Source organism: Pholis gunnellus (genome assembly GCF_910591455.1).
Source record: "Pholis gunnellus genome assembly, chromosome: 15".
NCBI lineage: Eukaryota > Metazoa > Chordata > Actinopteri > Perciformes > Pholidae > Pholis > Pholis gunnellus.
In genome coordinates, this window is record NC_136542.1 from 2,595,782 (window position 1) to 2,619,757 (window position 23,976).

General features: G+C 42.5%; 3 protein-coding genes across 5 annotated transcripts; all 3 read left to right on the forward strand.

Annotated features, from left to right (window-relative positions):
• The first annotated feature begins 641 nt into the window (after positions 1 to 641).
• On the forward strand, positions 642 to 5,496 carry pgrmc2 (progesterone receptor membrane component 2). Its single transcript, XM_079174091.1, has 3 exons — positions 642 to 1,012; positions 3,731 to 3,886; positions 4,740 to 5,496. Exons 1-3 carry the CDS (start codon positions 664 to 666, stop codon positions 4,835 to 4,837), a joined length of 603 nt encoding a protein of 200 aa, XP_079030217.1. The 5' UTR covers positions 642 to 663; the 3' UTR covers positions 4,838 to 5,496.
• Positions 5,497 to 7,878: 2,382 nt separating this feature from the next.
• Positions 7,879 to 13,184, forward strand: asmt2 (acetylserotonin O-methyltransferase 2). Of its 2 annotated transcripts, XM_079174509.1 has the most exons (9): positions 7,879 to 8,209; positions 9,316 to 9,490; positions 9,688 to 9,817; positions 10,229 to 10,297; positions 10,381 to 10,499; positions 11,157 to 11,294; positions 11,632 to 11,754; positions 12,065 to 12,325; positions 12,873 to 13,184. In XM_079174509.1, exons 1-8 carry the CDS (start codon positions 8,129 to 8,131, stop codon positions 12,274 to 12,276), a joined length of 1,047 nt encoding a protein of 348 aa, XP_079030635.1. In that variant the 5' UTR covers positions 7,879 to 8,128; the 3' UTR covers positions 12,277 to 12,325; positions 12,873 to 13,184. The 2 variants fall into 2 exon arrangements, with proteins under 2 accessions (XP_079030635.1, XP_079030634.1); XM_079174508.1 differs by having other exon boundaries at positions 12,065 to 13,184.
• An 830-nt stretch (positions 13,185 to 14,014) lies between these two features.
• On the forward strand, positions 14,015 to 23,911 carry jade1 (jade family PHD finger 1). Of its 2 annotated transcripts, none has more exons than XM_079175225.1 (11): positions 14,015 to 14,113; positions 15,742 to 15,827; positions 16,326 to 16,393; positions 17,178 to 17,335; positions 17,659 to 17,843; positions 18,047 to 18,258; positions 18,588 to 18,755; positions 18,973 to 19,089; positions 20,083 to 20,685; positions 21,552 to 21,669; positions 21,903 to 23,911. In XM_079175225.1, the coding sequence occupies exons 2-11, from the start codon at positions 15,776 to 15,778 to the stop codon at positions 22,910 to 22,912; spliced, it is 2,691 nt and encodes an 896-aa protein (XP_079031351.1). In that variant the 5' UTR covers positions 14,015 to 14,113; positions 15,742 to 15,775; the 3' UTR covers positions 22,913 to 23,911. The 2 variants fall into 2 exon arrangements, with proteins under 2 accessions (XP_079031351.1, XP_079031352.1); XM_079175226.1 differs by lacking the exon at positions 14,015 to 14,113 and adding an exon at positions 15,058 to 15,202.
• The last annotated feature ends 65 nt before the right edge of the window (positions 23,912 to 23,976 follow it).

Here is a 23,976-nt window from a genome sequence, read left to right on the forward strand (position 1 = left end):
TGTGGCAAATGGAGAACCCGAAGCTTAACCCAAACGAGAGTACATTTGTACTTTTTTTTAAATGAATAATATGTGTGTTTGTATTATCTGCAAAAAAACCTCCCATCCCTTATATTGGGAGTTTTTGCTGAATATTTAACTTTTTGGGGGAAAAAGTGTTGTAAAATCAACAAATAAAAATCAAATAATAAATAAATAAAATAAATAAATATATATTTTATTAATCAACAAATAAAAATAAAATAATAAATAACTAAAATAAATATATATTTAGTCAAATAATTAAGTAAAAACAACAAATAAAAATAAAATAAATAAATAAAATATATATATACATATTTAGTAAAATCAACATTTACAAATAAAATAATAAATAAATAATATATATATATATATTTAGTAAAATAATTTAGTAAAACCAACAAAATCAGAAATAAAACATAAAACGACGACATCACATACAAGCCAGAATGATTGATTCGGTAGTTAAAGTAATCGTTAGTTAAAATCCTATAAAACGAACAAGCTTATTTTTTTTTACATTGCACCAAAGAAGAACAGAATGTAACAACGCGTTCAACTGGTGGTTCCCCTTGTTCTCCGACAGCACCTGAACGCACCATCTTACCAGTTGGCTGGTAGGCGCTAACAACCGTGTGCAGTATGGCGGACGATGGAGACAGTTCGAGCGGACCAGTTGACACGAGCGGTGGGGCAGCAGCGGACGAGTCGGACGGTCTCACGCTCTACGGGCTCGGAGCGATGTTGCTGAACATCAGTATTTTGGCTCTGGTGGTGGCGGCCTGTGTGGCGGCCTACCGGCGGTGGGGCAAACGGCTCGTCGCTGACGCGGCCCAAAGCGACGAGGCCTCGGCGCTGCCCAAGATGAGGAGACGGGACTTCTCTCTGGAGCAGCTGCGGGAGTACGACGGACTCCAGAACCCGCGCATCCTGATGGCCGTCAACATGAAGATCTTCGACGTGACCAGCGGCAAAAAGTTTTACGGGAAAGGTGAGTAGATGGAGCACTTTAACATCCGGGTGAGTTAGCTGACAGTCCAAGTTGTCCCGAACAAAAACATCCTTTTTGGGCGCAAACGGTTGTGGTTAGCTTAGCTTAGCTCTTTTGTCTGTGTTATTGAATGGGATGTGCTAGCTGTTAGCTAACTAGCACTGGCTGTGTTTTGTGGTGGGGTCGTGACTCCTGTGGTGATGCGTAAACACCCTAAACTATATATTTATGAAACTTTTTAGTTAAAGTTTAGTTAAGCCTCGAGGATTGTAACTAACTAGCCTGCTAGCCTGTTAGCTTGTTGACGTGCACACAGACACACCGTCTGGGTGTCTGGTCTGGAGTCTTGTTTACACTGATGGGACTCATCATGCATGATTGTTGGGAACTTTGCACCAATGTTTTAAATCTTAAAATAATGAATGCATCTTGCTAATTTAATGCAGAAAATGCGTATTGTGGTTTGTTTTACTGGCATCTCTGCTGTGAAAAGTGAAAGTTAATTGTAACTTAATAATAATTTACTTCCACAAAGCATGCTTCAGTCCCCAGAAGTGTTTCCATTTCTGCAAAGCTAGGCTAACCAGCTAATCAACATTTTCCTCCTAGCTGCAGGACTCGCCCGTCAACTCTGTAATAAACTATAATTATTCAAGCAACATTCCCAGCAGTCTCGTGTGTCACGTCCTGCTATCCGACACCAGCAGCACCGAGCCAAGTAGGCCTGAATCAGGGCAGTCCAGTCATGATGTCACACAGTTTTACAGTACAGACACAGTACAGACAGTACAGACAGGAGTTGACTGGGTCATACCATAAACGGTCTAGTGGGTGTTTATCACAGTGGACTTCATGCTGACACAGATAGTTGCGTGACTCAGTGTGTCTGTTCATAAGTCGTTTGTTTATGAACACAAAATATCTTCTTGGTTCAGCTTCTGAATATTTAAAGTTTGGTCCATTTTCTAGAAAGTGAAAGTTTGCCTCTTTTTCTATGCGTTGATACTTTTTGGGGTTTGGTTGACTTTAGGTGCTGGGACATGTGCATTTATTAATAAAGATATTAAGATTAATAAAGTAATGGAAATATTAAACAGTCTGTTGCAGACCTGCACTACTTGTTAGAGGAGAGTCCAGCTGGAGCTCACACACTTTATTCAGAAACAATCATTTCTTCTTTGTGAGTCTTGATACTTATAATATAATTGATAATAAGAACATCAGTATGTTGCTGTAGTGTTACTCAAGCTTGCAGTTTTATCTGTCAAATGCTAATTATGTACGGTATGAGCACATCTAATCTGTAAGGTGATAAGGCGTCTCTGCTTCGCGGTCTGAGTTTTTCTTTCTTTCTGTTGCACAAATATTCCATCAGAAGAGCCGAGCGCCTGCAGAGCTTTCACATGCTGGTCAGATGATGTTCTCCTGGAGGAAAGTTTTAAAACACAGCGGAAACGTGAAGGGAGGCTCGGGGCGCCGTCTGAGAAATGTTTCACGAAGGCTGAATGTGTTGGTAGAAGTCACTCGACAGGACAACAACAACAGCTGCTCGTTAGTGGACAGAAGGAAATACCAGAACGGGTGAAAGCCTCCAAATGATAGTTCTGGACGCACTGATTACACTTCCTCTCCCCCGAAGTAGATTCAACTCAGAGTATCTGTTGATGCCACATCAGGCCCTCTACTGATAATGTGATCAAAACGACTTGAGACATGAACACAAAACATTTATATATTACCTCAAACTCATCTTTGACATGCGTGTGCTGCAGTTTATTTTTACGGCTTCTTACTGCCCGACACAAACAGCTGCTGGACCGATGGAGGATTTATCGGTCCAGCACTCTAATCTTATTGTTTTTAGGAATCCAATGTTTTCTGGTGATATTGGCCACTATATGGTTATATATGTAGGTAGAAATGTGGAATTCATTTCTTAGCAGGTAGAATCATTCATTGCTAATGTTTTACTCATCATAAAAAGTTCAAGTTTAGAACTTGCGGCTGAAACTAACTTCTATTTTACATTTTGATTAGTTTGACAATTTATGAATAAGAAATGCAATGGATTGAAAAGAAGAGTGTCTGCACACTGGATTATTTCTTCTTCTTCTTGTTGTTATTATTATTATTGTCATATCATGCGGGTTTTGACCTAATGCAGCAGAAGAAAAGCAAACCAATCATCACATATGAGCAGCTGGAACCAGTGAATTCATAAAAAAACGATAATTCTTTAATTTCATTTAGTGACAATCGGCTAATAGCTGATTGGACGGACCACTGCATACTGTGACACTCTAATGCTTAAGGCCCATTTAAAAGTGACTCTTGAGATCACATTTCACATCACAACATCACGTCCGTATTAATACATCTTCCAGCTCTAATAACGGCGTCGCACTGAACCACAAGTTCTGCTTTCGTCAGCATTTTTTTTCTTCTGGAGTCTAAAGGCCTTTTGTACGCTCACTGCGTTCAAGTGCTTTACTTGTTGGCCGTCTTAAAGGCTTCTGCTGTGAAGCAGCAGTCACATGACGTCTGAGGTAATCACAGAGGGTCAACCTGTTCTCTGCCACTCTATTTGAAACGGTGTTTAAACACAGAAACGGTCTTTAAACATACAGACAGTCAGTCTCCGTCGGACTGATCGTTAACCTGCCGGAGAGGACGATGCTTCTTCTCTTGTTTGTGCTGACTCGTACGTTTCTCCCTCAGATGGTCCTTACGGCATTTTCGCAGGCCGGGATGCTTCGAGGGGCCTGGCCACCTTCTGCCTGGAGAAAGACGCCCTGTGGGACGAGTACGACGACCTGTCGGACCTCAACGCTGTACAGATGGAGAGCGTGAGGGAGTGGGAGATGCAGTTCATGGGTAGGCTCCTGAACTCATGTTTCCACACGGGAGAAGAAGAAATGCTCCACAGATCATTCACGTGGCTCCGATTTCACAGATGCAACCACAGAGTACATCACCTCTCCCACAGGGCCTCAGTGTATTTAGTCCGATCAAACCGAGGATTTAAACATAAATTACCTCAAAGCTGTCATTTTATTTCAAAGTCAAGTGTCCTGTTTTGAATCCTGGGAGTCTAGTTTTGTCCTGAAACACGTCGGTTCTCTGCCTCCTTAAATAACCTCCTGAATACTCGCAGATAAGACGTTTAAAGCTGGAAAGCTTTAGAAGTTGGCGGCCTCAAATGCTGTCTGATTAAATGATGTAAGAAGATGTCGGTGAATTACTCGCAGCATGTTTACCGAGTCCACAGTTCTGCCTGATATCCAGGACAGCCTTTGATTCGTCAACCATCATTAATAAGCAACTGTTTTCATCATGAATTACATGTTTGAGGAGTCGTTCCATCACAAATGCAAAACTAAATTTGCTCGTTCCAGCTTCAAAAATGTTTGTTTTTTTAGAACTGTTTGTTGGACAAAAAAAAGCCATGTGTCGCTTTCTGGCGAGGGAACTATTAAACAACAAACTGGTTTATTATTTTATAAAGTCCAAAACCCCCCCCAAATAAAATATTCCATGTTTGAGATGTTTTTTGCTTTAAAATGTACTAAAACAAAGTGATTACATTTTGCATGAAGAATAACTCTCCGTGCTTCGCCTGAGTGTTTAATCTCGATCGTATTTGTCGCCTTCGTTGCTGTAACTCTTCCCGAAGCAACACTTTGCTGTCGTGTTTTTTTTTTTAACGCTTTGTTCGCTGTCGTTCCAGAAAAATACGACTACGTCGGGAGGTTGCTGAAGCCGGGAGACGAGCCGTCGGAGTACACGGACGAGGAGGACATCAAAGACCACCTGAAGCACGACTGAGCGGTTCTCCATCAACACCGACCAAAGCCAGGAGCCCCCAAACAGCTGCGACAGACCTCCACCTGCCCCACCCCCCCCTCCTGCCCCCCCCCCTCCCTCCCTCCCTCCCTCCCTTTACTCCCCAAAAACTCTTCACCTCCTGGATCTGTCCGGTGTCTTCGCGGCTGCTCTGGAAGGACTCAAGTCTCGACGCCCAGACCTCCCTCCCTCTGGACCACCAACAGGAAACGGTTGAAAACCTTTGGACGAGGGCTTTTTTTTAAATGACAGAAAACATGGGGGTGTGTGTGTGGGGGGGGGGGGGGGCTGGTTTGTGCCATTTAGATGTATTTGAAACAAAACTACAAAATCTTATTAGTCATTTCTCCAGAAGGCTGGGGGGGGCGTTAGGTGGATCGGGGACGGATTCTCTCTTTTTTATCTTGGGTTAGTCACGCCGCACCTGAAGCTGCTTCAGCGTCGGACAGCTTATCAATCAACTGTTTGTTTTCTTTGTTTGAATGTTTTCTCCCGTTGAGAGCAGCGCTGAGACCTAAGAACCAGTGCTGAGGAGATCAACGGGGCGTCGCATCTTACTGTTGTGTTTGTAGTGATTGCACTACTAGTTTTCTTTGTTTGTCACCATGTGATTGTATTTGTTGAGTAGCATAGAGGGATGGGGGGGGTTATTTTATTTTGGAGGGGCTCGGGGGGGTTTAAAGGTCTTTGCCATATGGAACCTGTTTTTGAATGACGTTAGACGGACAGAATCACTGATCGGGAATACAAAGGGAATGTGATCACGGCAGTCCTAATCAATCGACTCAATTGTTTACATGCCTCACAAAGCCGGCTGCAAGTCTGTAGATTCCCCTGAGAAATGGTCCAAGTATTAATTGTGCCTTATTTAGTTTGTGGCGTCGGTCCTGAGCGTTGTAACGGAGGAGGGATGGAGGTGTCGCTTTGCTTTCTAGACTCGGTCCCCCAAACGTCGTGTCAGTCGTCAGCACAGACTGTAATATTTCCCACTTCACAGACTTTGTAAATAGACCGTATGAATTACTCAGTGTTACTGCCATATTTATGTAGTTGATGAACTCCAGATATGTATCATGCTATGTCGTACTGGCCAAAACCCCCATGGTTTGTGTTTTTTTTTGTTTTGGTCCCCCCCCCCCACAGTTAATAAACCACAACAAAAGGAGTGTTCAAAGTGCTGCAGGGCGGGACCGGGAGCTGTTCTTGCGAGTTTTGTTCGGAGACGTTGCTTATCCTGTAAATATATCTATCATTTTATTAAAGCATGTGCAACAACAAAGTGAGCTATGCCGAATTCCCACCACGTCATGTATTTAAATGTTGGGTGTGTGTGTGTGTGCGTGTCTGCGTGACAGAGGCAGGAAGGGATTTGTTCATGCATAATAAATCGATTTGGTTAATAATTGAAGACGTCTGGAATTTATTCGCTTTTAGAGGCGGCGTGATTATTGTTCATTAAGATGTTTTAAGAGCAAAGGTGCAAACTCATCACCAGAGAGATTATTATCATAACTATTATGATACTTCTGTGTGTTTACGTTTAAGTTAACTCCACATTTCAGCAGTCGGTAGTGATTTTGTGTTATTTTCTAACACTAACATTTGTTGAACTGAGTGATAGTTTGATGTGTTTTTTCCTGCATGTCTGCAGAGGAGAAGCGCTGTGAACGTCTGCAGAAGGAACAGAATGTACAAACGTCTCAGAGGCTCAGATTATTAACTCCAGATGTTCAGAAGCACAGAAAAAATAAAGTTCAAACAGGAATTGAAAACGAGAGGGAAAAGGTTTTGAGATTATTTTAAGTACTTTATGTCCTGAATTAATCACTAATTAACTGACTTAAATAACATAAGCAATGTGTAATATGTGAGATAGTAAATAATGTATGTGATATATAAATAAATACATGAAAAATATAAATACATTGGGAAAAGTTTGTAGGGACATAATGAGATGAGAATAATATAGAAGTTATTTAATGAGAACACAAACAGAAATATATTTATATATAAATATGAAAAAAATCTTTTGGCGACCAAATTAATATTAAAATAAATTGTATTTGGAAATCAATACATTTATGAAAAAAATATAATTAAATTAATTAATAGTAAAATGTATACATCGGGAAATATGCAGATATTTTAATGTGAAAAAATAAATAGGAAAATACAGATGAAGCTATAAACATTCTGCGACATATTTTAATACTCAAAAAGGTAAAAAAATATATAAATACAGCAAAAAAAAGGAAATAAATAAAGTTAACCTTCTGGGATAAATGATTCAATCAATAGGGGAGTAATAAATACAAAGATGAACAAGGAATTAAATAAAACTAAAAGTGGGAAAACTTATTTTTACAAAACAGAAGTAGTAATTTATAAACAAAAAGGCGTAATATTCTGTTACTGTTGGATCCATAACACCATTTCTATCTCTTTATTGTTCTAGTGTATAAAAAAGTAAATGTCAATCAAATCAAATATATTTTCTTTAAAAAGGAACTTAACTAATAAGATATAAATAAGATTGTACATTTATTTTAGGATTAATGGATCTCTGAAATATGCCAAATGCAAGTATAATATTTGTCATTTAACTCAAAGACATATGATTGTTACTGATATTGTCTTTAGGCATAATTGATAAAGAATTTCCAGTCTTGTTCTAAAAAAACAAAAACAAAAGGTGCATTCAACATCTTAGTAAAATAAATTAGACAAAAAAAAATTGAAAAAATACACAGAATTGGAAGCGGCATAGCCATGCTTTGTGCCAGTTTATAATATCTTTAAAAATATATATTTATTGTATTATTCCCTTTAGGGTCAGACCAGAACTACACTAATAATCACTACACAGCTCATCAGCGCCCCCACTGGTGCTGCGGATGATCTCGGAACTGCACCACCTCTCAGTGATGTGTGTGTGTGTGCGTGCATGTGTGTGTCTGTGTGTGTATTTAAGTGAAACTAGTCGCTGCTTCTCATCGGCCATCACAGCAGCGAGGAGCCGCAGAGGATCATCTCTAAAGAACCGGAGCAGAGATGTGTTTCCCCCGCTGATGATCCATCGACCATTGCAGTGCATCGCTCCTGAACACACCACCGACATCTTGGCTGTTTTTGAGCTGTAAAAATCGTATCATTTTTGCAGCTTTTCCGTGCACCAGCATCGGGAGCGTTGATCCGAGAGACGGTGTGATTTGTGCAAAGTTGCGTGAATTGCTCCGGTTATTAACGGAGTTCTGATCCGTGCTTTGCAGGATCATGGCAGAGCATCTGTCCCAGAGTGAGCTGGACTACCCGTTCAAACTTCTGGAGTATTTCAACGGCTTCAGGGTCTCAAAGGTAACCTGTGTTTATTTGTGCACTAATGTGTCATAAAAGGTCCCCAAAGGACCCATTTCCATATTGTCTGGTTTGTCCCTAAAACCTAAAGATATTTTGTGCAAATTAAATTAGTACTTTAAAAAAAAGTACACGAAACTTGTTTTGCAATTGACTTCAGGGTCGTTTGTCATTCAGCAGTTATTTGTTTTAATCTTATATCATTTTAAATGTGTGTATATATGTATATGTGTGTGTGTGTGTGTGTGTGTGTGTGTGTGTGTGTGTGTATATATATATATATATATATATATGTATGTATGTATGTATATGTATATAAATATACGTATATATATATGTGTGGGTATATATAGATATGATATGCCTATGGTCCAGTATCATAAATTACGGCAAAATAATCAATTTTTTAACGCTGTTTTTTTGTATTTTACCAAAACAGAGGTCAAAAAAAGAGTTTTATTCATTTTATTTATATAATCTTTTCAGCACTAAAAGTCTCTAAACAAGTCTAACCTACGGTCATGCTATCTTATTTAAGCTAAATGCTAACATCAGCATGTCAACATGCTCACAATGAAGACGCTAACGTACTAATGTTTAGTAGATATGATATTAACCACATTAACGATGTTAGGTTAGCACGTTAGCATGCTAACATTTACTAATTGGCACAGCAAGTATAGCAGAGGCAGCTAGCTTTGCTGGTTATTATTGTTTTGATCATAATCCAAACAATTTTAACTGTATACTAAAGGTTTTAATTTAACTATTCAAATTCATCTTCTGACCTCATGGTGGCGCTAGATGGAAAAGTCAGAGGATCACCAAAGTTATGACACTTCATGTTGAGGGGAACACAACAATTGCACAACATTTGAGGACAATTCGTCAAATAGTTTGAGGAAATTTCACTTAAAAACCACAAATGTGAACCTCGTGGTGGCGCTTACTGTAAAGTCACAGGATCACCAAAGTCAGCAGGTTTCATCCTCTGGGGAACACGAACGTGTTTACAAAATGTCAAGGCAATATTTCACATCGGGCCTAAGTGGTGGTCCGACTGACCGGCTTTGTCATTAAAAATCGACTGTGTTGAATCCCTCCAGGTGATATTCTCGGCCTGTGAGCTGGGAGTGTTTGACCTCCTGCTGAAGTCCCCGGAGCCCCTGAGCGCCCAGCATGTAGCCCGGGAGCTGAGCGCCAGTGTGGACGGGATGGAGCGGCTGCTGGACGCACTGGTGGGCATGGAGATCCTGGAGGTGGAGACCACAGACGGGACAGGTGAGGAGGAGGAGGAGGACCGACAAAATAGACCACCACATTAACTCTGTGTCACTGTATCAATTGAATTTTCGCTTGAATCATGACAACGGTCGACTAATCCTTCATCTGACTAACTTGTTTCAGAGTTCGTCTGCGTTCAGCCTGATTTACACTGTGAATGTGTTGTTGTTGTTGTTGTTGTTGTTGTTGTTCAGCTTTGTACAGCAGCACCGACGTGGCTAATCTGTACCTGGCCAAAGGCAGCGGCAAGTCTCTTCACGACATGATCATCTACCAATCCCAGACCATCTACCCGCTGTGGAACAACCTGGTGGACGCCGTCAGGTCAGCGGGTTCAAACGAGACATTTTTTGCATTTTTCTCATTTCACGAGGCTTCGTTAAACTCCAGTTATGTGTCTGTTAAAGCATCTTATTAGCGTCACGTATGCATGTATCGCACAACGTATGTCTTCAGAATAACCAGAGCAGTTTGAAAATGAAGATTTGTTTTGTCCTCTTATTCACATGTTTCTACATAGATACAATACAGAGAATAATAACAATACAAATACTTTATTTCATGTGAATAGTTGGAGTCATTCACATGTTATTTGGCGAGATAGTAAACATGCAAAGTAATGTGAGTGAGCTAACAGCCTCCAGAGCTGCTGCGCCTCAGAGGAAGTTCTGCAGAGCAAACGTTTCAATTATCATCTTTTGTCACGAGTGCTAACAGTAGTTTTCCTTCACGCAGGGAGGGGAAGAATCAGAACGAAAAGACCTTCGGCCTTCCACCAGAGGACGTCTTCCAAGCTGTTTACAGGTTGATTTTACGGCTTCACATATGATCGCGTGACTTCTATGAAACCTTCAGAGTTTGATGATTCTGTGAACGTTTCCGCACAGATCAGAGGAGGAGATGCTGAAGTTCATGGGTCTGATGAACTCGTCGTGGATTCTTGACGGACACGACATTGCGACGGCGTTCAACCTCTCCTGCTTTCAGAAGATCGTAGACCTCGGAGGTAAGAGGGTGAACTCTGAATATGTATCTGTTTATTCATGGATAAACATTGTATTGGTATTATTGTCCAACTACGTGTCTTTTTGGCATTTTGACCGAATGGAAAATATATGAAATAAATCAACGAGATTATTATTATTATTATATTATACAAGATTTTACTCAAAAATAAATTGAGTTCCTGTTGTTCACATACTGACGGTGGTGGAGGAAGTATTCAGATACTTTTACTTCAGTAAAGGTATTAATACCACACTGAAATTACTCCATTACAAATAAAACTCCTGCAATGAAAACGGTTACATCAGTAAAAGTTTATAAGAACTATGTATGTCAGTATAATCAGCTATTAAAACTGTGACTGTTCTATTATATATTATATCAATACATTATTATTACTCGTGCATTCATGTGAAAGCAGGATTTTACTGTTGAGGTGGAGCTCATCTTTAACTATTAACTGATTTTCATTTTGGTTAAATCTGCTGATTATTTTCTCCATTAATTGATTGTTTGGTTTGTGAAAATAGTGAAAATAGTGAAAATAGTGAGCAATCGCATCACTATTACCTGAAAACCAAAGTGACACCTTCACAACGTTTGTTTAGTGCAAACTTCATTATCATCCCGACATTATTTCTGTCTGAATAACTCCCAGGATGCACCGGGGCTCTGGCCCGTGAGATGGCGAAGGCGTACCCGTCCTCCTCCGTCACGGTGTTCGACCTCCCGCCGGTCGTGGACACGGCTCAGAAACACTTCTCTCAGGAGAACGACGCCGTCGAGTTTCAAAGCGGTGAGTCTCATTCTTCTGCCTCATTCAACTAATCAAGAGACGGCAAACTCCATCTGCAGGTGAAGTTCATCGAATGTGATTGAAAGCTCCAGAACCGCCACTAAATGAACCCCGTGGTGAGACCTTTCTGTTTTGATTCAACGTTGCAGTTATTTTGGAGGCTGTAGTTTGTGACCACAGACTGGATATTAGAGTCTCTTTATATCACAACACAGTTTAACAGCAGCACACATTCAGACTCCAAAATAAACTTTAATTTATTTGTTCCTAACTAAACGGCAGCTGGGTGTGGATTGTTTAAAACGTAGCGGTCACATACTTCCTGTTGTTCACGCAGGAGATTTCTTCAGCGGTGAAATTCCTCCTGCTGACCTGTACGTTCTGGCCAGAATCATTCATGACTGGCCTGAAGAGAAGTGCCTCATGCTGCTGAAGAAGCTCTACGACCGCTGCAAACCAGGTGAGTTTAAAGGGACAGTTCACCCCAAAAACACCCAAAAACACACATTTACCCTCTTACCAAAGGTGCTTATTTACCAATCTATATGTGTGTATATACAGCTCCATATAATTGGGGTACATTTGTTATGTGTCTGCAGGATAGAGGAGTCTATCAAGCATTGTTTTCTCATTGTTTACTGATCAAAACATAACAAATGCACATTCAATGTTTGTGCGCTCCTCTGACCCTTTTCACTGAGACGAATGATCCGTTCATGCTCACACGTTCAGCACTCAGTAGCTTTGTCGCGTGTCCGTCCTCCTGGCAGGCGGCGGCGTCCTGCTGGTGGAGGCCATGCTGTTTGAGAACAGACGAGGCCCCGTCACGGCTCAGATCTTCTCCCTCAACATGCTGGTGCAGATGGAGGGTCGGGAGCGCCCGCCGTCCGGCTACACCAGCATCCTCAACAAGATCGGCTTCCAAAATGTTCAGGTGTGCCGGACCGGCAAGTCCTACGACGCCATCCTGGCCCTGAGATGAGCATCGGGACGGTCGAGAGAGGCGGCCATGTTGAACCTTCCTTGAAAAGGTTTGGAGTGGGACACAAACATATAAGCTCTGTTTCCTGTCTCTGTGGACATTCATTCCCAGTTTATGTCGTGGTCAACCCCAGTGAGGTTTTCAGATATTGTGATAAGAGTTTTTTGCAGATGAAAAGATTGATACCACTCTTACGTCTGTACGCCAAATATGAAGCTTCAGGCAGCAGCCAGTTAGCTTAGCTTAGCATAAAGACTGGAAAGAGGTGGAAACAGCTAGCCTGGCTCTGTCCAAAATCAGCCTTCCAGCACATCTAAAAAGTGCTAATTAAACACGTTATGTCTCTTTGTTTTATACAAAAACTGAGTAAATCTTTGAAAAACATCAAAAGTAAAAACAACACTGCTGCCCGAAAGCATTTCTACAAACTGTGTGTATAATTATTCATGAACGGTAAAAGCATCCATTTGGTTATTTATCTGTTTTCAAGAATTTAGGAACCTTCAGTAAAAAAAGTTCACTGAATTTTGGAGAATGTGTTGTGATGTTGTGTGTCCGTGTGTTCCTGTCTGTCCTGTTCACTGCGATGCGTTCAGGGTCCCTCTCAGGCTGCATGTAGGACAAACCTCATTCCTCCGCTGGTGATGAGCAGTTCTCATTTTCCTGTTTTTGGTCTGTTAGTTGAGTGACATGCTTGAAGGAAAACCATTGTCGTGTTATTTTACACATATTGAATACATACCAGTGTAAGTGATTTGCTTGTGTCACAGATGAGGCGTGAATGCAGAATATCAAGATGTTTGATGGAAACCTATAAAAACTGTCCTTTTATCCAGCACACGGTTCTGTACGCTTGTTTTCTGTCCTCTGATCATTCCACATGTTGGCAGCATGCATTAAATCTAAGACACACATCCTGTTTGTTCTTTTTAAGTAGTTCACTTTAAATAATAATAATGTAAAGTGGCTATTGTCTGTAAAGTCACTGAAAGTATTGCAATATTCATATATTTACATATATAAGTAACTAAGTTGGCTACATTTACTCACGTACAATTTAAAGCACCTGAACTTTACTTGAGTATCTACATTTTAATCTACTTTATACTTCAACTCCACTACATCTGAGGTAAATGTTGTACTTTTTACTCCACTACATTATCAGTTTTTTTAATCAGATTATTAATACAAAATATAAAGTATATATATATATATATATATATATATATATATATATATATATATATATATATATATATATATTTATTATTTGAATACTTCTCCCAGCACTGGCCATTTCCTAACTAAACTGCATTTTCTTTTTAAAAGTTATAGTTTATTCTGTCTCTTTAATAGATAATTCTCTGTGTGTACTTTCCAAAAAGAGGAGTGAATGAGTCGCACTATATTCAAAAAATATTGAAAGAAAAATGTATTGCTATGGAAGCCCATTTTCCGCCATCTTATAATTTCTCTTTTTTTCTTGTATTTTTGTAAATTAAAAAAGATGAATGTAAACTTTTTATTTATTTTTTCATAAATGTTTGTTTTGAATTTTTAAATTGAAAAAAATATATTATTTAATTATAATTTTCTGGCGGAAATGGTCTTCCATAACTTCCTGTATTGGAAGCCGTTGGATTATTTGACACCGCGTCCAGTGGATTCTGCTGCCCTCCAGTGGCGAACAGGTGCAGCTGCAGTCCGGTCTGGGTAACCTCCTCCCCGGTGTTTGTGTATGTGGAATGCGGGTCAAGCGGAACTCACGGCCAAAAAACCTGCGCTTCACACATCAAAAAACTCAAAAACACCGGCTTTCATCGGCCTGAAGTGCTCTGTATGTACCGTCCAATTCTTTTCTTCAACTACAAGCAGGTTTTAAGTCATGTTGCATCGATATATTTGTCAGAATGTTTCTTAACGATGTTCTTATTTTGAACGAGTCGATGTTTTTCTAGTATGGTCGCACGAGCAACGCGACATCGTCATTTCAAAATGGCGCCAAAGATTAACCTCAGCCAGTGGATCCGCCAGTAAAGCCAGTAAAGCCCTGTTGGCTAGCAACCTGAAGATAGCACAGCACAACAACACTGTTGTACTAGTTAGTTAGTCAGTTAGACACATTCATGAGCGTGTTCACGTGACGGGTAGTTGTTTGTTTTTGAATCAATTATTGACCCTTAACCCTTGACAAATAACTGACCTAGAGAAGCTAACGTTATGCTAGCAGCGTTAGCTAATGCTAACTAGCTACGTATAGCCTCCAGCTAACGAGCTAGCCGATGTTGCTAACCTTCAAACGTCAGCTAAAGCTGACGTTCAGACTAACGTATGTTTATACACATATGCGTAGCGTTACCCCTCTTGATATTAACCGCCACTTCATGCTAAATGGCTTATTTTAGGTTGACGTAGCAACATTCTTATGGTAGAAAAACATTCCACGTATAGGCCCGCGTGTTGCGTAACGGTAGTTCTAGCTAGCTAGCTAGCTAGCATTTGCAGTGTGATTCAAAAAATCGCAACTGCATGTGGTCTAAAATTATAGTTAATTAGCGTCCACCGTTGTAAAAAGTACACGAATCTTGCCCCTGTGTGTGTGTTAACCATGTGGTCAGGCTTTAACAGTATATAGGCCAGCTTGTGTTTTTAGTCTAGCTAGCTAAAGTTTGCTGCTCGTTAGTTAGCCGATACTTTCGGTTGCATGTTTGCTGGAAGAAGGGGCGTCACACGAACTAGCCTGCTGTTAGCCTAGCCTGTTAGCACTTTTCCTCCTTTCGCACGCTGCCGGCAGATCCTAAAATATGTCCACATGTCGGGACTATTAGAGTCCCTGCGGATGCTTTCTGCACATCGCAAGCTGAACTCATACAAAGGCGTTGTTTCGTGCCTGTGTTGCATGTGGCTACTTGTTGTTGTGACTGTGGTATGTATGTACACATCAACATTAGATACGGTGGCTGTCTGTGTGCTGTCAGATAGCGACGTGTCAGTACTACTGTTTTACTTTGATATCTACCTGTTTATGTTGAAGAAACCTAATGTTTTTAATAGAGTAGAGCTGTTGTAAACATTGAGAGACATTCAAAACTTTCTGCAGAAGATGGTCAAGAGGCTGCAGGGATAGTCTGCTGGTTGTTTGGTCTAGAAATGATCTTAAATCAGCACGTTAACTGTGTTCAGCAGCAGTGCGAGTGCTTCAACGTGTCGGTAATGTTTGTCGTTAGTTTGCTTTTATTTATGGTGGAAACTTGATGTGTAATTGTTGATCATTTCTGTTGTCTTCTAAAGTTGCGTGTTAACTTGCTCATCGAGTATGTCATGGATTAATCATTGTGTAACATTGTGTGCTGTGACATCATGTCGGTTTTTGACACTCCCAAATGTTTAAAATGTTCTTTTATCATAGCTGTTGTATCTTGTAGTTGGATGTTTAACTGAACCTCCTGTCTGGTTTGTGTGAAGTGTCCCTAAGCCAGAGCTCCGCAGACGGACGAAGATGATGAAGAGGAGCAGGCACCCCAGCAGCAGTGATGACTCCGACAATGGAAGTAAGCTAAAATATTGTCTCTGCTGACTCATTCATACCGAGTCCAAATATAGACCTGAATCAGGCCAAGCACAACTCTGCCACCTTCCTCAATTTCACAAGTGAGCGTGAAAAGCTGCAGAGGCAAAGCCAACTTTTATCCTTAAATACACACAATATAATCAGGCCTTTAAGTAAACTATTGCATTGAGATAATGCGTCACCCAAGCGATTAGATTTTGGTTTAACAGTTGTTGTTTTTTTTTGTGAGAGTTTAGTTGTCATTTCCTGAATATGTCTCCCATCTTGTTACTGTCAGTAAATGTGTACTTCATGTTCAGGAAGGAAACCAAGAGAGAGAAAAGGAAAGGAGGGCAGATGGACAAAGATTAAGGAAACAAAAAAGAAGGCCTCTAGTCTGAGAGGCATGTGTTTTAGAGGACGTGAGGTTGTTCATTAAAGCAGAAACAGACAAAGAAGAAAACGAGACGTTTAACACCCTGTTGTGTTTCTCCTCCAGGTAATTCCACCTGCTGGTCACAACACTCCTCACAGCCCAGGAGGGGGACCGGTCAGAAAGCCTCCGAGGTACGTCCGTCTATACTCTTCATCATCTTCATCCTGATGACATATGTTCACAGCTCTTCTGCTTTCATTCTCATATTCTGCTGTCATGTGTTTGTCTGGAAAAAACAACTATTTTAAATAGAAAAAAAAAAGATAAACAATCTTTAATGATTTACTGAACACAGAGGTTTGAATTGATATTGACAATGACGAGATATTTGTAAACAGTCTTCATTTTAGTTTAATCTTCCATGTCGTGCAGTGGCAGTGGGGTGTAAACATTAGCTGCTGTTATCTACTGTACAGTCTGTGGACTTGGTCCCTGCAGGCCGCTGTTCACTCCCTCTGACCAAGAGCCAATCACATCAAAGCATAACAATGACTCGGGCCTAAGCTGGCTGCTGATTGGCTGGTTCCTCTCTGGCTGTGTTTTGACAACGTGGTAGTTTTTTTTTTTTTTTAACCTGTGTAAACACTGATATACAGTCGCTCTATGGAAAAAAAAATAGTATTTTGTGAGCTTTAGGATGAAAAGTCATCCAGATGAAATCATTAACGTTGGTGTATCTAAATGGTTGCTGAAGAGAATATTTGATGGTCTCGCTGCATTTATATAGTTTTTCCTGAAGCCACGTATTTCACTTGTGAATATTTGCACTAAAGAGTCACAGAACTAGTCTCTGAAACAACAGCATGGTTGTTCCTTCCCAACAGAAACAAACACTTCTCCCTCCACAGGCTGTAATATTTCCCTGTTGCGTCTTTGCAAACCGTACTGACTCTTGTTCTCATGCGACTGCTGCAGGTTTTCAGGACCGACCTGATCACCGCCATGAAGGTGCACGACTCGTACCAGCTGAGCCCGGAGGAGTACTACATCCTGGCCGACCCGTGGCGGCAGGACTGGGAGAAGGGCGTCCAGGTTCCCGTCAGCCCCCAGTCCATCCCACAGCCGGTCACCAGGTAGGAGACGAGAAAGTCACGTGTTCAAGTCCTGAGTTTCCTGTCCTGAGACTACTTTAAAAGGCTGCTTCTTTAGAGAGCCATTGTTTTTGTTTCAGTTTGATTTGACGGGTTCACAGTCAGAAGGTTTGGGATCCGGGGAGCACAAAGTTAGAGAGAGAGGCTGTATATCTTTGCACTTTGATGTAAGCTGGTCTTTAAAATCCATAAAATGCTCAGTTATTCAAGAGGAACTCACTGAGGAAAACGTTACGGCCAAACACCTTCTTCTGTCTAATTTCGGTCACATTTGTTCTTTGATTGATCGATAATATTCTGTGCAGGGTGTTGGCCGAGAAAGGGAAGGAGGTCATGTTCGTCAAGCCAAAGAAGATGATCCGGACGTCGGGCGCCGAGGCGCTGGGCTACGTGGACATCCGGACGCTGGCGGAGGGGATGTGCCGCTACGACCTGAACGAGGAGGACGTGGCCTGGCTGCAGACCGCCAACGGGGAGTTTGCAGAGATGGGTGAGTCACAGAACAGACAAAAGGCTGATAGTTATTATCACTGTTGGTTAAAATGTCGGCTGTTTATGTCAAGTTTTTTTTAAATGTCCCAGAGCAGAGTTTGAGATGGAAATTATGAAACGGGTTTGGGGTGTTTTTCATGACAGCAAAATAAGCTTTGCGACATTCAACATAAGAAAACTTTTTACTCCCGACTCCTCCAGCCATGCCGCCGGTGGACGAGATCACCATGGAGCGGGTGATGGAGGAGTTTGAGCGCTGCTGCCACGAAAATATGACGCACGCCACGGAGACGGAGGAGGGGCTGGGCATCGAGTACGACGAGGACGTCGTGTGTGACGTCTGCCGGTCGCCCGACGGGGAGGACAACAACGAGATGGTGTTCTGTGACAAGTGCAACATCTGCGTTCACCAGGTCAGAGGTCAACACACACACACACACACACACACACACACTGTAACTCACTGAACTCGCTGTACAAACAATCTTTTAATAGCTCATTTAATAGTGTCTAACCAAACCGTGATAACGCTGCAGCTCTCAGGGACTTAAATTGCCTTTATGATTAAGTTCGCTTCGCTGTGGTAGAACATCAAATTGAAAAACGCCTCGTCTTACACATCAGATCAGCTGTTGCTTTGGTTTCATCTGACACACACACACACACACACTTTCTCTTGTTGATGCTGTATTGATTTCCACTTGCTGAAGCCGAGTCGTCCTCTCTCTGCGTTTCTCTCCAGGCGTGTTACGGGATCCAGAAAGTCCCAAAGGGCAGCTGGCTGTGCCGGATCTGCGCCCTCGGCATTCTGCCAAAGTGCCAGTTGTGTCCGAAGAAGGGGGGCGCCATGAAGCCCACCCGGAGCGGGACCAAGTGGGTCCACGTCAGCTGTGCCTTGTGGATCCCAGAGGTGAAGATGAGATCTCATTTTACACTCTTTGTTTTTATACCAAATCATTTATGCACTTTTGTTTTACATTTTTAGATGCATGTCAAAATGACAAAAATACAGCAGTTAGTTCTGTTCTTTCTGTTGAAGAAATGACAAAACGAACCGTTAAGATACCGTTAGACTATCGGTGACGACAGCCGTCTCTGCAGGTGAATAATCATGTGTTGCTCTGCAGGTTAGCATCGGGAACCCAGAGAAGATGGAGCCCATCACCAACGTGTCCCACATCCCCAGCAACAGGTGGGCTCTGATCTGCTGCCTGTGCAAAGAGAAGGCCGGAGCGTGCATTCAGGTAGAGTCTCACCTTTCACCCCGCGACGCGTGACCCATCGTGTTTGAGTAATTCACACTGTGGTCGGTGTTTATCCTCGGCGTGGTGACACAGTGACGCGTTTCACAAACGATTTCACAGCTCAGCAACGTCGAGGAGTCGGCTGATCCGCGTTTGTCTTTTTTGTAGTTGGTGATATTTCTTTAAGCATTCGAATGCTTCAAGTAAAACCACCGATAACTAACGTTTGCAGTTGGGTGAAATTGCAGTACAAGTATATTACAAGTTAGTCTAATTATGTTGTAGTTGAATATCAAGACTCTTTATTCTATTTTTGACCCGCTGGAAATCATTTTGAAGATCGAGTGAATCTAGAAATGACAGAAATGTGTATAAATAATATATGATATAATAATGACTAGAGTCACTGCTGGTAGTTGTTTGTTATAGCGGTGCTAAAACTACATCGATACTCTTTATTACAGATGAAGTTATTCTATCTTTTCATTCAACATATAAAGTTCAAATGTGGTTCCAGTTGTTTGAACAGAAACAGCCGTGCAGTGACTTTGCACAGATAAAAATATCACAATCAGTTTAGTTTATCTCGTTCATATCCGACCTCTGAACCCATCAGCTGTCGCTCTGAGAAGCCTCTGAGGTTCACAAGCTCGTCTTGTTCACCACGTTGTTTATATCTAAACATTATGATTAAATAGTTTACGAGAGCCGAACATTGTTTAAAGGTCGAGCCTCAAAGTTCACCGGATTGATGCATTTAACTTTTCTATATGCGGGACGCTTTCAAAGTCGTGTTAAATATTAGTGATCTCAGCATCATATTCATGACAGTATTGCTCCGTCAGACAACAGTCGAACTGCGACTTTAATATGTGACCGCCGCTTAAACTGCGTCACCACTTTCAATGCACGTTAAATGAGTTTGTTGAAAGTCATTTGATGCTCTGAGTCTCGAGTGTTCAGCAGTGTTGTCGTGTGTGTTTGCTGCTGTAGTGTTCGGCGAAAAACTGCCGGATTGCCTTCCACGTGACGTGCGGCCTCCACGCCGGCCTGGAGATGAACACCATCCTCACGGAGGACGACGAGGTCAAGTTCAAGTCCTACTGCCCCAAACACTCGGGGCTCGAGGGCGCCGAGTCCAGGGACCGAGACTCGGGAGGTGAGGAGGAGAAGGAGAGCGCCAGAGACAAGAAGGGCAAGAGGAGAGGCAGGGTGAGAGGGGGGGAGGAGGACGCCTCCCCCTCTTCCTCGTCCTACGTGGCTCCTCAGATCACCGTCAGGGCGCCGAGCGACCTCGAGCTGCTCGCCAGCCGCCAGCAGGAGAAGAGAGTCAGCCTGCGCAAGCTAAAGCTGCAGGAGATGGAGGAAGAGTTCTACCAGTTTGTGGAGGCGGAGGAGGTGGCCGGTCGCCTGAAGCTGCAGCCGGAGGTGGTGGACTTCCTGTTCCAGTACTGGAAGCTGAAGCGCAAAGCCAACTTCAACCAGCCGCTCCTCACGCCCAAGAAGGACGAGGAGGAGAGCCTGGCGCGCCGCGAGCACGAGGTGCTGCTGCGACGCCTGCAGCTCTTCACGCACCTGCGGCAGGACCTGGAGAGGGTAGGTTTCTACTCACCTGCAGTCTGAGAAGCTTATAGATGAGATGTGTTCACATGTTACAGCAGCACAAGAGACGAGATAGATGTAGGAAATAACTTAAATATACGCAAAGCATGTGTAGATTAAAATTCCTTCTATTTAACAATGGACCATACGAGTGTTGAGATTGTATTACTGGAGAATAGCGGCCTTCTATCATGTTAAAATCCAGAAAACAATAATCTTACTGTTCCAGGCGGCAACCTGTGTCCACCAGGGGGCGACTCCTCTGGTTGTATAGATGTCTATGAGAAAATGACTCTACTTCTTTCTTGATTTATTACCTCAGTAAACATTGTAAACATGAGTTTATGGTCTCAATCTCTAGTTTCAAGTCTTCTTCAACACAGCATGATGTTCATTTAGTACATTATGGTCCATTTAGAGTCAAACAGACCATAAAGCAGGGGATGCTTTAGGGCGGGGCTTATTGGCAGGTCTCTACCAGAGACTATCCGGCGTCTCTACGTCACTCCTCAGTCCAAATACGGTGACTTTTGTTCTGTCACATTTGGATTGCCTTATGAAATTGTGTCGCGGGACTAAAATACAAAATATATTGTGTTTATGCCGTTATTAGTCCAGTAGCACAAGTCCTTTTGAAGTGACTTTAGATACTCCAGTATAGTGTGTATAATGTACATAAATAAATATAGATATGCATACATGTTTAATAGAAATACAATGGAACATATGTCTAAAATATGGCTGCATAATGATTTAGTTGAATCATTTCATGACGCTTTTGACCGGAGTTGAAGGTGTTTGGCACGACTCCGTGTTGGAGGAGGTTGTTCTGAGTCGAGGTTGGTTTTTTTGCTCCTCAGGTCCGTAACCTCACCTACATGGTGACCCGGAGGGAGAAGATGAAGCGCTCGCTGTGGAGGGTCCAGGAGCAGATCTTCCAGCACCAAGTCCGGCTGCTCGACCACGAAGTGCTCTCGGGTGAGTCGGCAATATTATTTACAAATCGTATCGACTGTGAGACAAAAAAAACAGAATCTCTGATCATTTTGATAAGAGATTAACGTTTAAATGTAATGATGGTTAAAGTAAAGACTTGTGTTCCTCTAAATGTTAGTTTTGCGTCTGTGCATAACACTGTAATTATAAGATCACAATAAGATTCCTCTTAAAGTCAGTTGCTGATATAAAAACATCCCTTGTGTGTGTTGCAGGCGATCCTCCAGAGAAGGATTTGGAGAAGCTCTTCTCGCTGGGCTCCGCCATGAAAACCAAACCGGCGTCTTTAAAGCAGGAAAAGAGGAAGAGCGGGGACAGAAAGGGCCTCTCTGACTCCGCCCACACTTACAGGAAGGAGAATCTGAGCAAACCGCTGGAGACGAAGGACGGCAGAAGCTCCCGGATCAGAGAGCCGGGGCCCGCCGAGGACGCGAGCGACGTCAGAATCCACAGCTCTGAGATCGGCCAGGAGATCCAGCTCCCGAAGTTTCACAAGCCAGAGGTCGTTCAGGAGACGATCACCGTCAAGCTGCACCGAGCCGAGTGCAGGAAAGGCCCCAGGAGGGAGGCCCCGGGGCCCGAACACGAGGCGCTGGCCAGGCGGAAACGAGAAAACGACCACGAGCAAGAGGAGAGGAGGAGGAAGAGGAGGAGCGACGCGACGGAAAGCTTCCCCAGCCAGGTGAAGAACAGGTTTGGCTCGAAGCAGCTGGATAAAACCGTGTCCATCCGGCTGGTGGACATCAGGAACTCTGAAAACGACGACTACTTCCTGGACGAAGGGATGACCAAAAGAAGCCCCGCCTCTCTGGAGCTGACGACCAACACTAAACTCAACCGGGCCAACGAGATTCCAGCCGCCAAAGCCAACGGCTGGCTCAGGAAAACTCCGACAAACGGCTCACACACAAGCAACAGACACGAGGGCGCACATCTTAAAAGCTGGGGGAAGTTCAGGATCCCGAAGAGGAGAGAGAGGCCTCTGACGGCAGAGGAGGAGGAAGAGGAAGAGGAGGAGCACCGCAAGACGCCGGAGCCGTCGTACCCGAAGACCAGACTCCGCACGGGGGCTGAGAGCGACGGCTACGCCTCCGACTCCAAGCCGGGCGACGGCGAGATGGAGCCCCGCCTGAAGCGATGCCACTCCCACCAGCTGAGGGGCGACTCGTCGCTCGGGCGGCGCTACGGGTCCGACATCATCCGCCGCGGCGTGCTGGCCTCCTGATGGCGGAGCAACACGTTAGAAGATAAGCTGCACTGTGTCAGTCGGAGAACGAGGACGACGACGTCGCTCTTTGTACCTTTTTTTATTTTCCTCGACGAATCATAAAAATGCCTCGATTGAAAACACACACAGAGCTGATATTTATTTTTTATTTGTAACATATGTAAATCTGGGAAATATTGTACTTTATTTTGAGCTAGGGTTTTTTTTTTTTTTTTTCTTCTTTAAAGTAGAAAGATGTCAAGTTGCCACTTAAACGCTCGCTCAGATATTCACAAGCGAAAGCGTCGACGCGGGAGAAGTCGTGGATGTCGCTCGGGACCATAAGCTTGCAATGTAGTTCGTCTTTTGACAAAGTATTAAACTCAGTTGCACATAGAGGAAACGGCTGACACGGATAATCGCCGTGTCAGCGGAATAGGACTCTTTAGGTCTTTTGTTTTTTTTAAATCAAGCTTCATCAGACGTTAACAGTCAAACTGCCCTTTTATCACTATTTAAACTCCGGCTGTCATCGTTCCTTCAGGCTGCGATTGTTGAACATTATGAACTTGGAAAAACTAAATGAATTCAGAATGACGTTTTCCTTCATCAGCACTCGAGTGTAATTGAGCTGCGATCGTATCGTATCCATCACGTGCCTAACTTTTATTTGAAGCGTTTGCACTACGAGAGGACGGCACAGCTGTGAGGTACGAGCAGAGTTATTTTTACACTGAAAGATTTAAAGAAGCGTTTTGTACCCTCGGCCGCTGCTGTACTACTGTTATGCAAAATGAAACTTGTTTTTTGTCGTTTGTCTTAAAGAGGAATAAAAACTCTGGAGGACTGAAGTCTGGGATCCGTACTTGATTTATCTTTACAAACAAGTTCGTACATTAGAATAAAGTGTTATTCTGATGCTGAAACAATACATGAGTAACTAAAGAATACTTTTATTTTAGCTGAAGTTGTTGATCTGTAACTATATTGGTAATCCGTTAATAATTAAAGTCATATTTCAAACAAAAATAAAAACTAATTCAAGGTTTTCAGATGTGAGTATTTACTGCTTATCTTTATAT